The 18,297-nt window shown below is 41.8% G+C and overlaps 2 protein-coding genes across 7 annotated transcripts in view; both read right to left on the reverse strand.

Moving 5' to 3' along the window:
* The window catches only part of LOC125432917 (muscular LMNA interacting protein), a 68,457-nt gene extending 50,746 nt beyond the window's left edge, over positions 1–17,711 (reverse strand). For all 6 annotated transcript variants that reach the window (XM_048497106.1, XM_048497097.1, XM_048497086.1 and 3 more), the window contains exon 1: positions 17,573–17,711. In XM_048497106.1, coding sequence (XP_048353063.1) covers positions 17,573–17,638 — 66 coding nt within the window. In that variant the 5' untranslated portion in view covers positions 17,639–17,711. The remainder of the gene's footprint in view (positions 1–17,572) is intronic.
* Positions 1–18,297, reverse strand: part of LRRC1 (leucine rich repeat containing 1) — a 462,254-nt gene that overhangs the window by 324,021 nt on the left and 119,936 nt on the right. The window lies entirely within an intron of this gene.

Here is an 18,297-nt window from a genome sequence, read left to right on the forward strand (position 1 = left end):
CACATGACGAACTCTGCATGTGCCCACAGAGAGGTCTCTGAGTGCCACCTCTGGCACCCGTGCCATAGGTTCGCCACCACTGCTCTAGTACTTCATGAGAGAATCTTTACTGAAGCATAGCTATTGATCTATATTTAATTTTCTCATCCACCTAGTCAGTCATAGATAGTCACTAAGCAGAAGGTGAAAAATAAACTGAAGGCCACAACCTATGGTAGCAGTTACTCTATGGACCTCCACAATAAAGCCTCATAACTTTCATATGTTTGCATAGGTTTCCTTGCACTTCCTCTTATGGGAGAATGTGCTGGCAGAAAGGTGGACAAGGTGTGATGTTATGGAAATGTATGAAAAGCTATGCAAAAGAGCAAGCATACACAGATGAAAGGCATAATGGTGAAGGTCTTTTTTTTATGCTGTGCTTCTAGGCATAGGCAACATTTTTTATTCTAGGCATATCCCATGCCTGATACCTCCTCTCTCTCATTCTTTTTTTAAAAGATGCTTTCCTAAAACTCTGAAATATCCATTCTCCTCCTTCATTTGGTCAGGTTACCCACTTCCCTTCCTTTCTCCCCTTTTCCTAAGCCTAAACACTTGCAGGACTTCATCTCCCAATATCGCCCTCAGAGACCTCTACACTCAGCGGAGGGGAATCTACTGGTGGTCCCAGGCCACCCTGGCCTTGGCCTGGTGGAACATGCTGCTGAGAAACATCAGGGCCCTGTGGAGCCTAACCCAATTCTGCAGGGCCTGTAAAACAGAACTGTTTCACCAGATCTTTCTGTCAAGCTAGTTGGATGTTTCCTTATTACGATATCTTCCCTGAGCCTCCTGTGGGAGAAACAATATATATCTCTGTCTGGGTTTTTTTGCTGGATTGTCTTAAATGGTTTTACGATTTTTTAAAATTTATTGTTATTTATAGGCTTGTATGAATTTTATGTATGATTTTAGGCTTTATGCGATTGTAAGCCACCCTGAGCCCTTTGGGGGCAGGATGGGGTATAAATATATAAATAAATAAAAATAAATAAAAAGAATAGAATCTTTGGTTGTTCGCCAAAATCTGTCCTCAAACAATGGTTTGAAACCACCTCAGGTGCAGAGGTTTCTATTCTGATCAATTATGATGCAACCTTGTATTTCTTCCCTTTGGAATATTTATGTTCTAGATCAGTGGTGGGATTCAGCTGGTTCGCACCACTTCAGCAGAACCGGTTGTTAAAATGGTGTTTCTAAACAACCAGTTGTTAATTATCTGAATCCCACCACTGGTCTAGATGCTGGGACCCTTGACTTGGAAACTGGATATTTAGTGGACCCACTGCTTAAATTCCATCCCAGATATCTATGTTATCTCCTTCAATTCACTTTTTTTCTGTTTCAACACTATCCAGATTTCAGTATTCCTTTCATGCTTACAGAAGCATCTCACTGTTCTTTCAGTGATGGTGTGGATCACTGCCTAGACTGGGTACACACCTTGCATGGGATGTAGAAACTAGGTCAGCAGCTTTTTTAGCAAAGGAGCAAGACATCATGGGTTTTCTTGCACAGGCAAGCAGTGTGAATTTGGGATCAGTGAGAAAATTTCCCCCTTATTCACAAGGACCCATGCCAAGTTCACATGCATCTTTGGACACTACATGGAAAAATCAGTGGAAAGTCATGATCTCATCAGATTGTTCTGGCACTCTCTGACAATGTGAAGCCTTTCCATGTAACAGCAGTTACGTATATATTTCTCTACTTTTTCCTCCCTGTTAGGAATATGTTTTAATATAAAAACAAACTTTCGGCAGAGAATTTTGTAAAAATTACTGGAGACACAACTACAATTTTCAAAATTAACAAAGGGAAAGAAAAATGACAAATGACTGCAACTGTGATTGAACTCTAGCTGGACACAGGCAAATGTGAGGTGGGCAAAGCATATGCCCCATGACACAATCACTCCACATTGCGCCATGGAAACGCATCTTATCATGACATTCCTCTGAACATACCAGCCATAGATGCAAGTGAAACGTCAGGAACAAAAATTACCAGACCAAAAATTGAAAGTGATTCCTTGTTATAAAGGAGTCTCTAATTCTAATTGAAATCATTATTGCAGTGTTTACTCGTTACAGTCGCTATTTCTGCCCTGCTCAAGTCATTTTCTAAAATCATGCCTGAGCTAGTAGCAAATAGACCAAAATAAATCAGAAATTCTATGAGTAGAACTTTAAGTGTAGTTGTAAAAGTTATTAAAGTGGAAGGGAGTAATCTAAGAAACAAAGTTGTAAAACCTGACCATGGGGCAGGCTTGATTTTGTACATTTATTTAAGTCTTCTGCAGGATGCTTAATAGTGTAATCCCATGGCCTAATCAACATTCAACATGGTGTGCTGATTCATTTCCACGTTGGGGAAATTTTTACCAGTCTTTCCCTCTCACTGCCGACCCAACATTTTTATTTATTTTTATTTATTATTTGGATTTATTAATAGGGCTCTGTCCCTCATGCTGGAGTATCCTATTATCCAAAAGCACCATTTGTGGGATTATCAGTGGGCTTCAGGGAGAGGAGAGAGGCAGAGAAAACTTCTGTTCCCCTAACAGAAATGTCTTCGGCTGGATTCTGCCAATCCTTCCCACTAAAGTTTCTTCTGCTGAAAATAACTCCCTCCCCAAACATCCAATAAAAGCCTTTAAATAAATGCTGCCATTTGTATAATTACTTACTGCTTCGCCAATAGTTTCTCTTTCTAGTTAGGACCTCTGCAATAAAAAAAGAAAAAAACACAAAAAACCCCTGCTCCCAGACTATTCTCTCTCTCTCTCTCTCTCTCTCTCTCTCTCTCTCTCTCTCTCACACACACACACACACACACACACACACACACACACACACACACACACACACACAGCCTCAGCTAAGTATGAAGTTAAGTGAAAAATGACATAATGTAGGACATAATGTCTTTCACTATTCACTGGCCACAGCACTACCTAGGAAGATAGCTTTCTCCTCTTAAAAACACTGTTTAATTCTGGTCTGTTCTCTTCCTCAGAGCAATGATCTTGACTCAGGGGCGTATCTACACAAAATAATCCCCATGGCAACCCCCACCTCACCCCAGGGCTCAGCATCAGTCTTGAGCAGTTTTGTTCCAGCTGGGGGCAGGAACAGCAGGAAGGAGCAGAGCGAGGGGGAACTGTGTCCAGAACACCCGTGTGCCCTGCGCCCCTGCCATGCCCTGTCTGCCCCTACCACGCCATTCCCTTACCACGCCATGCCCTCACCATGCCCCCAAGGGTGTGCGCCTGGTGCATTGGGTCCCCTGTCCCTGTGGCGCTACACCACTGACAGCAGGAACTGTGGATTGCCCTGATAAGGCAACCAGCAACCAAATTGGAATACAGGATTGCGGAGGGGGGGCAGTTCTGAGCATGCACAGAAGTCCTTTTCCCCCACAATTTAATAATCAAATTATTGACTGAAATTTTTTAAAAATCGTATCCCATTGGTCCTACTGAGAAAGATGGACTACGAATGAATATTACTTTTAATAATAATAATAACAATAACAGCAACTACAGCAACATCGATGGAGCTGGCTGCAAGACAGCTCTGAAAGGAGCTGAGGTATTTGCATCAAGTGTCATCAGTGTGGGGCTGCTGCTGCAGTTCGTCTTCCATCAGTCTCCTCCCCACCACAGAACAGGAACCAGCGGATCCTGCACTACCCATCCCAAATGAAAGAGACATGCAGCTATGCAAAGTTAGGTGTTTTTAAAACTGAAATTAAAAAGTGATGCTGGGGCACCTCCAACACAAAGCCATTTTTCTTCCCACAATAGCCTTTCTCATACTACACTGCAATTAGCACCCCCACGCCACCCACTCACTGGCTGGCTTATTCACCTGGTACACAGGCAGGGCAATTTGGCAAGTCCCCTGTAGCTGCCCACAGGTTGGCCAGCCGGTATGGCCTACGAATGGCCTGGTGTGGCTCTTCCTCAATTGAGCAGGTGGTAGAGAAAGCAGAAGGAGGCATGTTTGAGGGAAGGCAGGGAGGGAGGGAGGGAGGGAGGAGGAGGAGGTTTTCACTTGCCCAGCTCTCTGCCTCCCCTTCTTTCCCAGCAAGTGGCAATCTTAAATACACTCCATAAACAATGCTGTTGAACTCTGTGGGGCTTTGTCGGATTGGACTGTGCCTTCCTGCCCAATGCCAGGTAATTTCTGTGGAAAGTCACATTTATGTTTTATTCCACCCTTATTTTATTCCAACCAAGTAACATTTATATTTTATTCCACCCTTGTAACAAATTAGATCATTACCCCTGGTTTAGGACTTTGATGATACCAAAAAACTTGAACTTGATCTGGTACTCGACTTGGAGCCAATGCAGCTGACAGACCACAGGTTGAATATGTATCTGCCACAGGGTCACAGTAAGGACCTGTGCTACTGCATTTTGCATCAGCAAGAGTCTCTCAAGTGGATCCAAGGGTAACCCAAAGTTGCAGTATTCTAGCCTAGAGGTAACCATTGCATGGATCACTGTGGCAAGATCAGACTGGGACAGGTCCAGTGCCAGTTGTCTCACCTGGAAAAGAGTATAGAAAGCAAAGCAGATTGTCTGTGCAACCTGTGCCACCATTGATAGGGAGGCACCAAGAAGCACATGAAGACTCCTGATAGACAATTCAGGAATCAGCTTCATGCCATCAAGAGCCAGCAATTGACAACTCCCATTCATGCCACCTCAAACCAACCATAAACTCCTTTTAGCTGAATTTAGCTTCAGTCAACTCTCTTTCAACCACTCTACCATAGCCTCCAAACAACTGGCCAGCACAGCTAGGTGGCATCCAAATGACCATCCATCAATAGATAGAGCTCGGTGTCATCAGCATATTGATAATAACCCAGCCTAAATCTCTGGACTAACCCAGCAAGAGGGCACATATAGATGTTGAACAGTATCAGAGAGAAAATTGCCCCTTGCAAGACTCCATACACCAATGAATGGCATGCACAGGTTCTCTCACTAATTGCTCCCCTCTTCCCCCATCCTGGGGAAACAAGTCCAGCCATTGGAAATCTGACCCACAAATCCCAGCATTTCCCAATCTGGACCTGTAAACCCTACTGTGCAGCTGGAATTGTTCAGAGTTTATTGGCATTGTGCAAGAATTGTTCAGATAAACGTTTCCTTGATTTGGGGGATGCGTAATTAGACAGTATAGAAGAGGTTTCTTAGTTGTTGAACGGCACTTATTTAAACATAATACAAGCAGTGTCACTGACTTTAGGACTCTTTCCTCTGCAAGTGCCAGCTTCCTTAGTACTACGGCTGTGCCACTTCAGTCAACTGAAGTGAGTTATGCAATAGTTGTTGTGCCCAGAGTCAAGTTCTGTTACTATTCTTAGAGTTCCACACCCTACTATGAAAGGTGAACATACTGTTGATGAGTCATATTGATGACAGAATATCAAGACAAAGTTAGATTTCTACATTGCCACTTTAAAAACAAACAACTCTGATCCATTCCTGAAAGAAAAAAGAATGGCAACACATCCAAACGGCTGTCTGTCTCCCTTATATATTACATTAATACTCAAATAGATTTAAAAGAGATTTAAAAATGGGTGTGATGTAGTCACTACAGTGCTAGACAAGGATCTGGGACATCTGAGTTCAAATCTTACTGTGCCAAAGAGGCTTGCTGGGTGACAATCGGCCAGTTACACACTCTCAGCCTGATCTATTTCACAGGATTGATTTGATGACAAAACAAAGGAGAGGAGAAAAATGTAAGCCATTTTGGGTCACTAGCATAGAGAAAACTGAAGTATAAATGAAGTAAGAACTGGAAAAACATTTTCATCTGGCAACTCCTAGTAACTTGTTGTGGTTCTTGAGTAGGAGTCAAAGAGCACATATGAGAAGTTGCAAACTCAGCCAAGGATGAAATATGAAGACTGACTAAATTGTGTATTTAATTCATCCCTTTGACAAAGGTTCATGATTAGAACAAGAAAGGGTTTAAGTGTACATTTAGCTCAGTCCATTAAGATTCATGCAACTTAAAAGTACTTAACTGACCATATTGCTCCTGTTCATTGTTCCACATATATCTGTCCATATCTGCTCACATAGTTATTACCTACCTAATCTATCAAGGTGAAAATATTTTGTGTAGCAAAAAGATGCTCAGTTGTGATTTTATGCATCACATTAGCTACTTCATTCTTACTAAGAAGCAGTTTGAATGGTCATGAAAAGTACTGCTGAAAGAAATAAGATAGTTTACTTTTTCGATGCAAGTGGAGCAACACTGATTTTACCAAACTGCAGAGCCCCTGGCTTATAAATCTTTACATGAGCTCTGTGCATGAACATTGATCACACTGATTTGTACGCCTGTTTCCAAGATAAGCTCTAAAATGCAGAAGTTTATTTATAACCCAGAGACCAACATTAATACACTAGGCTAAAGTAAAGATCTTTATCATTTGAAGATATCCTTAAAAAGGAGGTGTCATATTTCACGAAGTGATTCCCTGTTCCCTAGCTGGTACTGCCAGGAGAACAGGCTGTTCTTCGCCTGGTTCAACCGTTGGGTAATTGTGATGAGAAGTAATTTGACCACACAGAAAGTCTCTGAATGTGCCAACTCTTCCCACGCTTCAGACTAGAAGAGCAGCAAATGTTCATAACACCATGTACAGAGTACTCCGCAAGTCAAAAGTGAAAGATACGTATTTCGATCACACTGTGGCTTTATCATGAGTTAGAAGTAGAGTGTGAGGCTGACCTGGATTTCAGGGGCAAGTAATGTTCAACCCTAGAACAACCCTTTCCTTCAGATTCGTTCCCAGTGACAGCTGAACTATGCAGCACTGAATTCAAATTTGTTCAAGTGCTTGGGATTCCATATGTTTCTTGCCTCCTCTACTGTGCACTTTACTGCTGCATTCCCAGGTTTGTGGTTGTGCTATCAAGAGATTGTGCTATCAAGAGAGAGGACAAAAACACTGGCAGCTGGCCAGTTCTGCGATGGTGAAACACAGAAGTTGGGACCACTGTGGACTGCACTGGCAGTTTGCGTGGGAGGGCACCCCAATGAAGGTGAACCTGATGCCCACTGAACAACAACAAGAAGAAGAGTTTGGATTTATATCCCCCCTTTCTCTCCTCAGGAAAGTCTCCTACTAGACTTAAAAATGCATCCTCTTCAGGCCAAAACACGAAAAACGCCAAAAATACAAAAAAAAAAATAGACGGAAAAAATCAGATATCTAAATATATTCGGGCGTACTGGATATGGTATTCATCTTATTCAGGCATTCAGATAATTTTATGCCAAATAAGCCTGAATCTGAATTTTACCGAATATCTTCAGTAATGTTCAACCCTAGAACAACAAACAAAACAGCTGAATGTGCTGGTTACTCTCGCCCCCGCTATGGAATAATTAAAGTCACTCCCACAGTTCTTTGCTTTACAGAGTCCTCACCTCCCAGAAGGCTGGAGGCAAAGGTCTGAAGAGCAACTGGCAGGCAAGGATCCCCCACCATATAGTTAGATATTTTACTCTGATTTTCTCTCGAAACTGAATCCAAAGTGACTTACGTTATCTTTCTTCCTTTGGCCATTTTTTCCTAACACATTCCAATATGTGAAGTACATTAGTCTGAAAGTATATGACTGGCTCAGAGACCTTCCATGGCAGACTGGGGATCCAAACCTGGCTCACCCATATCCTAGTCCAAAAACCAGTAGAACCATACTGGTTCTCTTATGAAGGTTTTCTCACAATCACATTCGCTGGCATCCTCATTGTCTCTTACACGCTATGTCCAGATAGATACCTCAATTTTTTCCATCCTGCCTTTAAAAGACAAAATAAAAATCTAACATGCTGTTGGCATGATTTGTGCTACATTCAGACTTTGAACAAAAATAATTTTCTGCTCCATAGAGCAGCCTGCATCATCTGCACACAAATTGAAAACATTCCCTCCACTATGTACATTTTGGGAATGCTCCATCTAAATTGCAAGGCCATGGGTGTTGGTTCCTGCTTCTGCACTAGGTCAAGCAGTGCTTCATTAGGTCAGTCAGCTTCATCAGACCAACCCTTAGAAATAAGATATGCTTTGCCTCAAGTTGTTAATGAATCAGGTTGCAATACATCCATTACCTCATCAAGGTTAGCTTCAGCTGCTAACAAATAGTAAGAGGAAGAGCTGCAGATAAAAAAAATGTATGTCATAGTCTTAGAATATACAAGAAGAATGATGGGTAAGATAGCTATTATATGATCCATACATTAATAATAGTGAGACAGACCCCCTCATCTTCCCAAATTCTTGATGTAGGCTAACCAGATTTCCAAACTTTTTTCGGGGAGTTAGTTGTTTAACATGGTAGTGTACACTGATATAAGTTTCCTGAGCCCAGTTACTGGCCCAGAAGATGAAGAGTCCATTATGTTAATTTTTGGCAAACCCCTTAATAAGGCACAAAATAATACTAAGGCAGATTTCAAACGCAAGCAGAATTAAAATTTATTAACAGAGGAAGATGGCAATAGGAGAAAATTGGATGGAAAGAAAAGAGGTAGGATAAATACATATACAGGAGCTTTGCTCAGAAAAATTAACAACAAAAAAAAGAAAAATCAGTTCTCAGGTACAGGCACTAGCACAGGCTTACTCGGTTTCAAATTGAGTGTCTTAGATGTTGTTTAAATGGTACAGTTTTAGATATTTCAGAGGTTACTAGCTTAAGGATTATTTCACAGGGTCTAACACAGGCTGATGCATAAACTCAGTACCCTCACAAACAGCCTTCACTCAGCTAGAAATCCAAAATAAATATAACTCTCTCTCTCTCTCTCTCTGGAGATAAAACAAAGCAAAAACCCCTTACACCAGACTACTGGCCCCAAGAATTCTTCTTTCTCGATGAGATCTATTCCTCTCTGGTTTATTTACATGGCCCCTATGGAAAGACACTTGTCTCAGTTTTGGACCTGCAACAAACCTTTACCAGTTCTCTGGTCTTAGTATGCTGTCATCAGTATAACTAATCGGATTTACACGCACTGACTGAAATACTCTTTTTCAAAGAAGGTACACATTTGCACAGTTAAATGCAGTTAGATATTCAAATCCAAAGGCAGTTAGAATTCAAATCCAAGCTAACTCAAAATTTTCTTGTTAGGAAGATATGCTCCTCCCTCTCTGTGTCATACAGTTTCTACACCAGTGGTTCTCAACCTGTGGGTCTGGGTCGAACGATCCTTTCACAGGGGTCGCCTAAGACTCTCTGCATCAGTGTTCTCCATCTGTAAAATGGATAAATGTTAGGGTTGGGAGTCACCACAACATGAGGAACTGTATTAAAGGGTTGCAGCATTAGGAAGGTTGAGAACACTGGCGTAATGCCCATTGGGCAAGGTGGGCAGCTGCCCAGGGCATCACCTTGTGGGGGGCATCAAAATGCTGGGTTTGTTTTGGGGTATTTTTAGTGGCTTTCCATTTTTGGCCTGCAGGGGGGCGCAGTTTTTTAGGCTAGCGGCACCAAAATTTCAGCGTATCATCAGGAGACTGTCCTTATGCTACCCCCCAAGATTGGTGAGGTTTGGTTCAGGGAGTCCAAAGTTATGGACTCCCAAAGGGGGTGCCCCTATCCCCCACTGTTTCCAATGGGAGCTAATAGGAGATGGGGGCTACAGTTTTGAGGGTCCATAACTTTGGCCCCCCCTGAACCAAACTGCATCAAACCTGGGGGGTATCATTAGGGCAGTCTCCTGATGAGACCCTGAAAGTTTTGAGACTGTGCCTTCAGAAATGTGCCCCCCAGCCTGCAAACCCCCATTGACATCATCAAATGCAGAAAACTCAATGCAGAACAAAGATTCCTGGGCAAATTCGGGATGTTCTTGCAGGGAGGGCATTGATCTTCGGGACGTATCAGCACCAAATTTTCAGGGTATCATCTGGAGACTGTCATGATGGCACCCCCAAGGTTTGGTGCAGTTTGGTTCAGGGGGTCCAAAGTTATGGACCCTCAAAAGGGTAGCCCCCATCTTAGGAAACAATGGGGGATGGGGCACCCCCTTTGGGAGTCAATAACTTTGGACTCCTTGAACCAAACCTCACCAAGCTTGGGGGGTAGCATAAGGACAGTCTCCTGATGATACACTGAAATTTTGGTGCTGATATGTCTAAAAATGCACCCCCTGCACGCACCAATGTCCTGGTGCAAAAAAATGTGGTTGTGGTGGAGTGGCCGCCCATGGCAGCGGGGGGGGGGGGGCATCCAACTCAGGTTTTGCCCAGGGCTACAGTTTGCCTCGTTACACCCCTGGTTGAGAACCACTGTTCTACACCAATCAGAGTGCAACTTGGCAGAAGGGCAAACCTTGACCACCTCCACTTTCTGGATTGGGCTGGTAATTTCTTTTGTATCTCTTCAGTTTCTTCAATAATTATTTTTTCATTTTCTTTCTTTCTTTATAATATGAGCATTGTTCTGGATGAAAAAAATCCTGACAACAACTTTAAGGGCATCTCAAATTATCCTATCTTCAACCTCCTTTTTCCAATTTCATTTTTAAAAGTTTCTTAATTTTTCCTTACACTTCTCTTGTATAACTTGTTTAGATAATAAATGGTCTTTTGGCTTCCAGCTCTTTGATTTATTAATATTTCTAACTTTCATTGTTACTGCATTGTGGTCTGTTAAAATCTTGTGTTCAATTTCAACTTTAATTTTGTTGCAAAATCATATTGATTCTTGTTAGTGATTTACATCTGCCTGAAAAAATAGGTAAAGTTCCTCCAGATTAGTCTCCAAGCATCAATTAATTTCGAATTAATGATTTGTTCAAAAAAGGTAGAGGGAGTCTCCCCCTATATCTCATATTTTTATATGTTTTCCTTAATCATGTTGCTTGCATTCTGTGGAGTGCCAAATACAAACAGAACTGGAACCATTTCTGTCTTTGTAGAGAGATAAAATCCTTGTGAATCTCATCTCACTTGGATAGGGAAAATGAAAAGGTACAGCTCATAATCCTTTTCATTTAAACATATTTCTCCAGAAACCAGTGGAAGAATAAAGATGAATTAATGTAACAATTAACAAAACATTTACAAAAATGAATGGCCAAGGAAACATTTGCATACCCTTAAGTCAGCATTACATGTGAAGCAGTAAGTTCATGGTGCTTGGGAATTGGGTCACATAGGTCTCTGGATCAATTAGCCCCAATTCTCTTCTTCATAAGGGAACAGGAGTCAGTAACTTCAAAGGAACGCTACTTACAAAGCACATTGCCCTCTGAATTTACATCTATTTCTAGGTGACAACTGCAGAAGCATCACTGCTATTTATTTATTTATTTATATTTTAGACGTATAGACTGCCTCTTCCCCAAAGGGCTCGAGGCGGCTCCCAACATGGCTGTTCTCCAACAGCAACTCAAACAACATAACTTAACACATTTAAAACTCCAGCAGCAGTTACACACAGTTTAAAACAGATCAACAGTTTAAACAATTTAAACAGTTTAAAACAGGCGCCCGATCCCAAGGTTAAAAGAAAAAGGAAAAAATAAAAGAAGAAAAAAGAAGAAAGGGAGGGAACAAGCGGGACCAGATGGAATCAACAGTGGGCCCGACCAAGATGACAGAGGATGGAAGTTGGCAGCCTCAATTTCAATTCCGATTTCAGTTTCAGTGGGAGGCAGTAAAACCGCGGCCAGCCTCTCCAAAGGCCCGGTGGAATAGCTCTGTTTTGCAGGCCCTGTGGAACTCACCAAGGTCCCGCAGGGCCCGGACCGATGGAGGTAGAGCATTCCACCAGGCAGGGGCCAGAGCCGTAAAGGCCCTGGCCCGGGTTGAGGCCAGCCGCATCGTCGCGGGGCTAGGGGTCACCAGCAGTTCCGCCACCCCTGAGCGTAGTGGCCTATGTGGGACATAAGGGGTGATGCGGTCCCGTAGGTATGAGGGCCCCATGCGGCGTAAGGCCTTAAAGGTTATTACCAACACCTTGAAGACGATCCGGAACTCCACTGGGAGCCAGTGCAGACGGCATAGCACAGGGGTGATATGGTCTGAATAATCACCACCTGTCAGAAGCCGTGCCGCTGCATTCTGGACCAGCTTCAACTTCCGGATCAATCGCAAGGGAAGGCCCGTGTAAAGCTATAATACCAATAGGGCATGCAGTGGATTTGTTTGGGTTTTTGTGGCAAGAAAGAATAGTTTTTAGGCAACTGGGCAGCAAGCAAAGATATAAGCTTGTGATTTTTGTTCCTTTCAAGCCACCCATGGTAAAGCAAGTCTTTGAAGGTCCTGTTCCCTTTGGGGAAATTATTTTCACAGCTGAAATCCAGAGATTTGCTGGGCTAACAAGTGTAATTAGAGTTAACTCTATCAACTGTTGCACCAGCTCAATATGATGTTACCCTCATGTTTGTGGTGACACCCAGCAGTTATGTTGTCATGAATGTTTCTGATGGAAGTGCCAGACAGTAATCTTATCTCCAACAAGTGTCTATTTCAATTTCTCCCTGTGGATTTCATGCTGGCAACACAGCCTGACAAATTTAGGTATGTGAAATTCAGGGCAGAGAGAAGATGGAAAATATTTTACTACTGGATGAACTGTATGTTCTAAATGTCAGAATAAAGATATGGTAGCTCAAGTCCATCTTTTTATCTCCACTTCCTATCAATCATCTCCTTTTTGCTTTGCTAATGAAATGTGATTGCAAAATATTCAGGTACAGCAAAGCTAAAGTATTGACACAGCAGCTGCCGCAATGACAAAGTGCTTTCAGAACGAAAGGATGGATTAGAAGACAAGGAGCTGTTTTCACAGGGGATAAACTGTGGAGCGCTATGACTACTACCAGAAGTCTGCCTCTCTCTTGACATGAGAGCATAACCCTATCACTTCCATCTAGGAAATCAGAAAAGAGCACTGCTACAGACATATGTGCTCTTTCTCTCTCTGAGGACACACAAGACAGAACTGTCATGGGGCCATCCTTGTCTCTTAAAAGCTGTTTCCACTTGTCAAAAGAGAGATGGGTGAGAACATGAGGTCCAAATTGAGAAAGCAGTAGCTAAGGGTTATCATATGCTATCTGCATACATGAGATACGGTAACACCTGCTATTTCAGCATATGCATAAATCTTAGCATTTTGTGAATTAGTTGTACCTACCATAACTACCCTTGCCTCTAATGCACCTCTAAGGAAAAATTACACCTTTTTAAATCCAAGGGTGTCTCTCCACTCAGGACTGCTCTACTCATTTGATTTTTTTTATTTTTGCGAGCCTTTATTGGCATAGACAACAGTACAACAATAATAAAAACGGATTAAAAAGCATATACAATACAGGAAATACATGTTGGGTCGAAGGAAATCTACTGGCATTTAGTAATTTCCAGGAGGAAGTCTGCCACGATCATACAGAGAGAAGGATCAGGGTTGTCCCATACAGTGGTGGGATCCAAAAATTTTAGTAACAGGTTCCCATGATGGTGGGATTCAAACTGTGGCGTAGCGCCAATGGGGCTGGGTGGGGCATGACAGGGGCATGGCCGGGCATTCCGAGGCGGGGCATTCATGGGCGGGGCGGTGTCAAGGACACAGCCACTGCGCCGGTCCTTGGGCGGGAAATGAATGCACACAGGCGCAGACTGCCATGCACGCCGGTGCACCTCCTGCTAGACTGCTTCAAGTTCTGCGCACTACTGCTGAGAGGAGGGGCGTAACTAAGGCAAAAATCACGTGGCAAAATCACCAATTAGTAACCCCCTCTCGGCACACACAAATAATTAGTAACCTACTCTCAGGAACCTGTGAGAACCTTCTGGATCCCACCTCTGGTCCAATATTGTAAGTTCCTAGTAAACTTCTTTCTTAATCAAAAATCAATGCAATAAAATCAGCTATTGCCAAAGACTATCAGCATTTTGCACAGGCAGATGGTTATGATGAAACAGAAGTCCAGTGGTCCCTTAAAGACTAACCTTTATTTCTATAAGAGCTTTCGTGAGTCACAGCTCAGCTCTGCCCCATGCTGTTATTCTTTAAGGGCCGCTGAACAGTCTTTTTATTTTGCATCAATAAACATGGCTATCTATTTGCAACCAAAGGTCATGAAACTGAAAGAAGGCTTTCCTGCAAGTTTGGCAATGGTAGCCTATTCTACATTAGGGAGAATGTTTGTTTTAATCAGAGATCAAACTGGGATGGAGTCCATTTAATATCAATTTAAGATTTCCGACATACAAAAGACTCGAATATTTTCACATTACTGACCATAAAATGAACCCATTTGTAGTGGAGATAAAAGCAACTTTACTACCATTATTTTTTTAAAAAAATCAGAGGGACAAGAGTTGAAATGCTTTGGAAGAAGATGTTTCGAGAATCTGTCCAGTCTTACTTGGACTCTCAATACTATGCTAGCTATCACACAAAATATCTAGAGGTCATAAATTCTGTGGTTACTGCTAGGGGCACACCTGTAGAAAGGAAATGCTACAATGTTTTGATGTAGGCAGGATATAGCAGTTTAAAGCAGCTTCAGAATAGACCGTTGCCTAATTTTAAAAAATCTTACAGAACAAGAGACCTTCCGTTTCTAACATGCAAAATATGTAAAGGGTAGAAATGACAACAACAACAACAACATTTTAATTTGCTGTTATTGTCATTCTAATAGTCAAGAACTCGCCCTTATGATGATAGGCAAACCTAGAGCCATCCATAGCTACAATTAAAGGTATGGACATATAAGATCAGCAGCTGTTTTGTTTTTTCGGAAAAAAACCATCAACAGTGTCAGTTGCCTGGAATAATGACACCTGATGGTGCCAAAATGTCAGCAGCCAGAGGGTAGCAACAGGTAGAGGGTAGCAACAGGTAGAGGGTAGCAACAGGAAAGAGGAAGCCAGAGTCAAACAAAGCCAGTTTTGGAATCAGTTACAGCAGGGAGGCTGATCTATCAGGGAAAAGAAAGGGGATTTCCCTTCACCTATGAATCCTCATGGATTCCCTTCTTAATATAAAAGAGACTTGCACTAACAAGAATGTATCACAGCTTAGTCATATCTAGTCACCCCTGTCTATCAAGGCAGAATGTCCATGGAAATAAACTTCCACTCATAACTGCAAAGAAGTGAACTGCAAAGAAGCACTTTTTTTCATTCAGAAGACCCTCATAATCTGAGCCCTGTGCCTAAATACAGTTCTAATGGCAACAATGATAGCAATGTAAGTGAACAATTTTAAAAATATTATTTAAACCTGGAGAGTTTTCCATTTCAATTAAGCAACAATCCAGGATCAATCTGTGGTTCTCGCTATGTTTCCATGTGAGTCCTTCTCTCGAAAATATGAAATTATGAATCACAATATTGCCTTAGCTGCCCAGCAAGAAATGTGAATATTTAAGCTGAACTGAAACAGAACTACTATGTGACCACTTCAATCATGACCAGACTAAGCCTTTAATATTCCAAAGAGTAAAAGCAGGACCATGCCCGGTTTCCAGATATTCTTGTTTCAGATTAAATTTAAATCCCCATTTTTTGTCCACCCACATACACATACTTTTAAGGGATACCTTATTAAAATGTTGTTAGTGAGAATTCTCATTCCTCAGAGTTTACTCTCTTTCTCAGATGCTAGTACTTAAATCTCTAAGTTGAAAGAGGTCACATGATACTTCTACTGCAAAGGCATGAAAATATATGTGCATGAATGATAACAGCCAATAAGAGTACCACATGTCATTCCACATGTTCAAGCTACTGAGGTATATTTTGAACTGTTGATAACAAACTGAAGGATAATTTTCCTAGCAAATCTTAATACAAAGACAAAATTCCCCCAACTTCTGCTAAAAGGCTGTTGTAGCATAAATGAATGCAGCACAGAACTGGTGTAGAACTTTTGGCAATGTGAAATGGTGGTAGGAAGGAGGCCCAAGGTAGAAGTGTCTCTCTGTTTCTGTCTGGGGTGGGTGGGGGTATGGAACAGCAGTGGCATAGTGGTTAAGAGCAGGTGTACTCTAATCTGGAGGAACTGGGTTTGATTCCCCGCTATGCCGCTTGAGTTCTGGAGGCTTATCTGGGGAATTCAAATTAGCCTGTACACTCCAACACACACCAGCTGAGTGACCTTGGGTGAGTCACAGCTCTTCGGAGTTCTCTCAGCGCCACCGACCTTTCAGGGTGTTTGTTGTGAGGGGGGAAGGGAAAGGAGTTTGTAAGCCCCTTTGAGTCTCCTTCAAGAGAGAAAGGGGGGATACAAATCCAACTCTTCTTCTTCATCATTTAATTTAGCCTAGCTAAAGAGACTAGACCTGATACCCGTACTAAGTCATTCTAATTCCAAAGGGTGATTCTAGATCTGCCCAGTGGGTGGCAGTTGACTGGTGCCTAAGCTAACGAGGCACTGGGTTGGAATTTAAGCAATGTAGCACACCAGAATAGATACGGTAATGTTTACATCAAGGTCTGTAACCAACATACAGGTCATGTAGATGAAATTGTCAGATTGGATTCATTTAGTGAAAATTTTCTACCCTATATAAAACATACTATTTACATCAGAAGAGCAAGGAAGGGGTTAAATGAAACTTGGGTTAAAGCTATGCAAATCTCACTATGAAGTTTTAAAAAAGGTCCAATGCCTCAGTAGCATTGCCTTCCTATTCAAGAATGCAACTCTGTTTCTAATTTCTCACTTGGTAATGCCAACTTAAAAAAAACCCAGCTTATCCATTTTCAGAGTCAAGAATAACATGGCGCCTTCATGCCACCAGAGAACAACTAAGAAGCAAGTTCTATTTATCCTACTGGAGTTGTAGTGTTTGGATCCTGTCAAAAAGATCCATACATGGGGGGTGGGGGGAAAGCGGGGAGAGGTTACTTTGCCAATATCCCACTCCAACAAAAGCCCCCCAACCTCCGCTTCTGAGGGTCTCCATGTCATCCAGAAAAAGCATTTCAGGGGCAATTTGGGGCTCTAGTGGTAGGCAGACGCAGCAAAGTAATGCTTTTGCATGTTTAAATTTTTGCCAGGTCCAAACTGTAATGAATACATATTGTAAACAAACACAAAATTGCAATCTGTCAATAGCAGACTGGTAGTGAATACAATGCAGCAGGATGTCAGAATTTCTAAATCAAACTGTCCATCACATAATTATGTCAAACGCATTACAAGAATATGGAATTTACTTTTTTAAAAAACACTTCTCAAAAATAATGTGAGTAGAAATATAGTCAGTAGTATTAACAGAAGACTGTAAAGTACAGACATCCCTAATCAACATTCCTGTTCAATATCTCACAGAAAATATATCAGAGTAATTGATTTCAACACACCCTTATTGAACCTGTTAAGCTTCAAGGTCATTGACTTGAGGAAGTATCAAAATAGTAACTGGAAATTCCTTTGCTATGCAACAGCTTGGTGCTGGCCTGAACTCCAAGTTAACCAGTAATTCTGAGGTAAACTATACCTTACCTTCAGTTTCTCCTTCCATAAAGTGTCCCTTGCTGAGGTCTCTCTTTCATGATTCCCTAACTCCATTGCATAGGAACAGCAAGATTCAGGTCCCCTAAGGAAGTGCCTTACACGTTAGACACCACCACTGTTCAGGCTCAAGTTGTGAGGCAGAACTGTATCAGGCTGTCTGGGTGATAATTTCTTGTTAGCTAAGGTTTCCATTTATAGACTTAGAAAATGCACAAATAGAACCCGGCGGGAAGGCAGGCAACTGGCTACAGATAATAAATGCCAGCTTGGCATCAAATGCATTAATAATATGCTATCGCTCAACAACATTATTACCTGGAACTCATAGAATGAGATATGATATCTGAAGATACTGGAAGTATAACTCCGTTTTGGAGAACAGGTCACAGTTAAGCAAACACAGACTCATAGCATCTCTCATGCTAATCCTTGTTGTCATGCATGGCTACAATCCAGAGGGGCATGCATACATCCAAGATTTTTTTGTTTTCCTTCCAGAAGGTACTTTGTAAGAATGTTCCCCCAAGCTGTCTGCTCTAAACTCCCTCATGCTCAAAAGGTAATTTAAATATTCTGCACAAGTGATTGAGAAGGGAACAGAATGAAAATGTCATTCACATCTTGGCAGTGATTTCCATTTAAACATCTCATGTTTCAAATACCAAAGCTGCTTTTTTGAAACTTGCAGATTTGTACAGTTTGGGGGTCATCTT

Source organism: Sphaerodactylus townsendi, linkage group LG01 (assembly GCF_021028975.2).
Source record: "Sphaerodactylus townsendi isolate TG3544 linkage group LG01, MPM_Stown_v2.3, whole genome shotgun sequence".
Taxonomy (NCBI): Eukaryota; Metazoa; Chordata; class Lepidosauria; order Squamata; family Sphaerodactylidae; genus Sphaerodactylus; species Sphaerodactylus townsendi.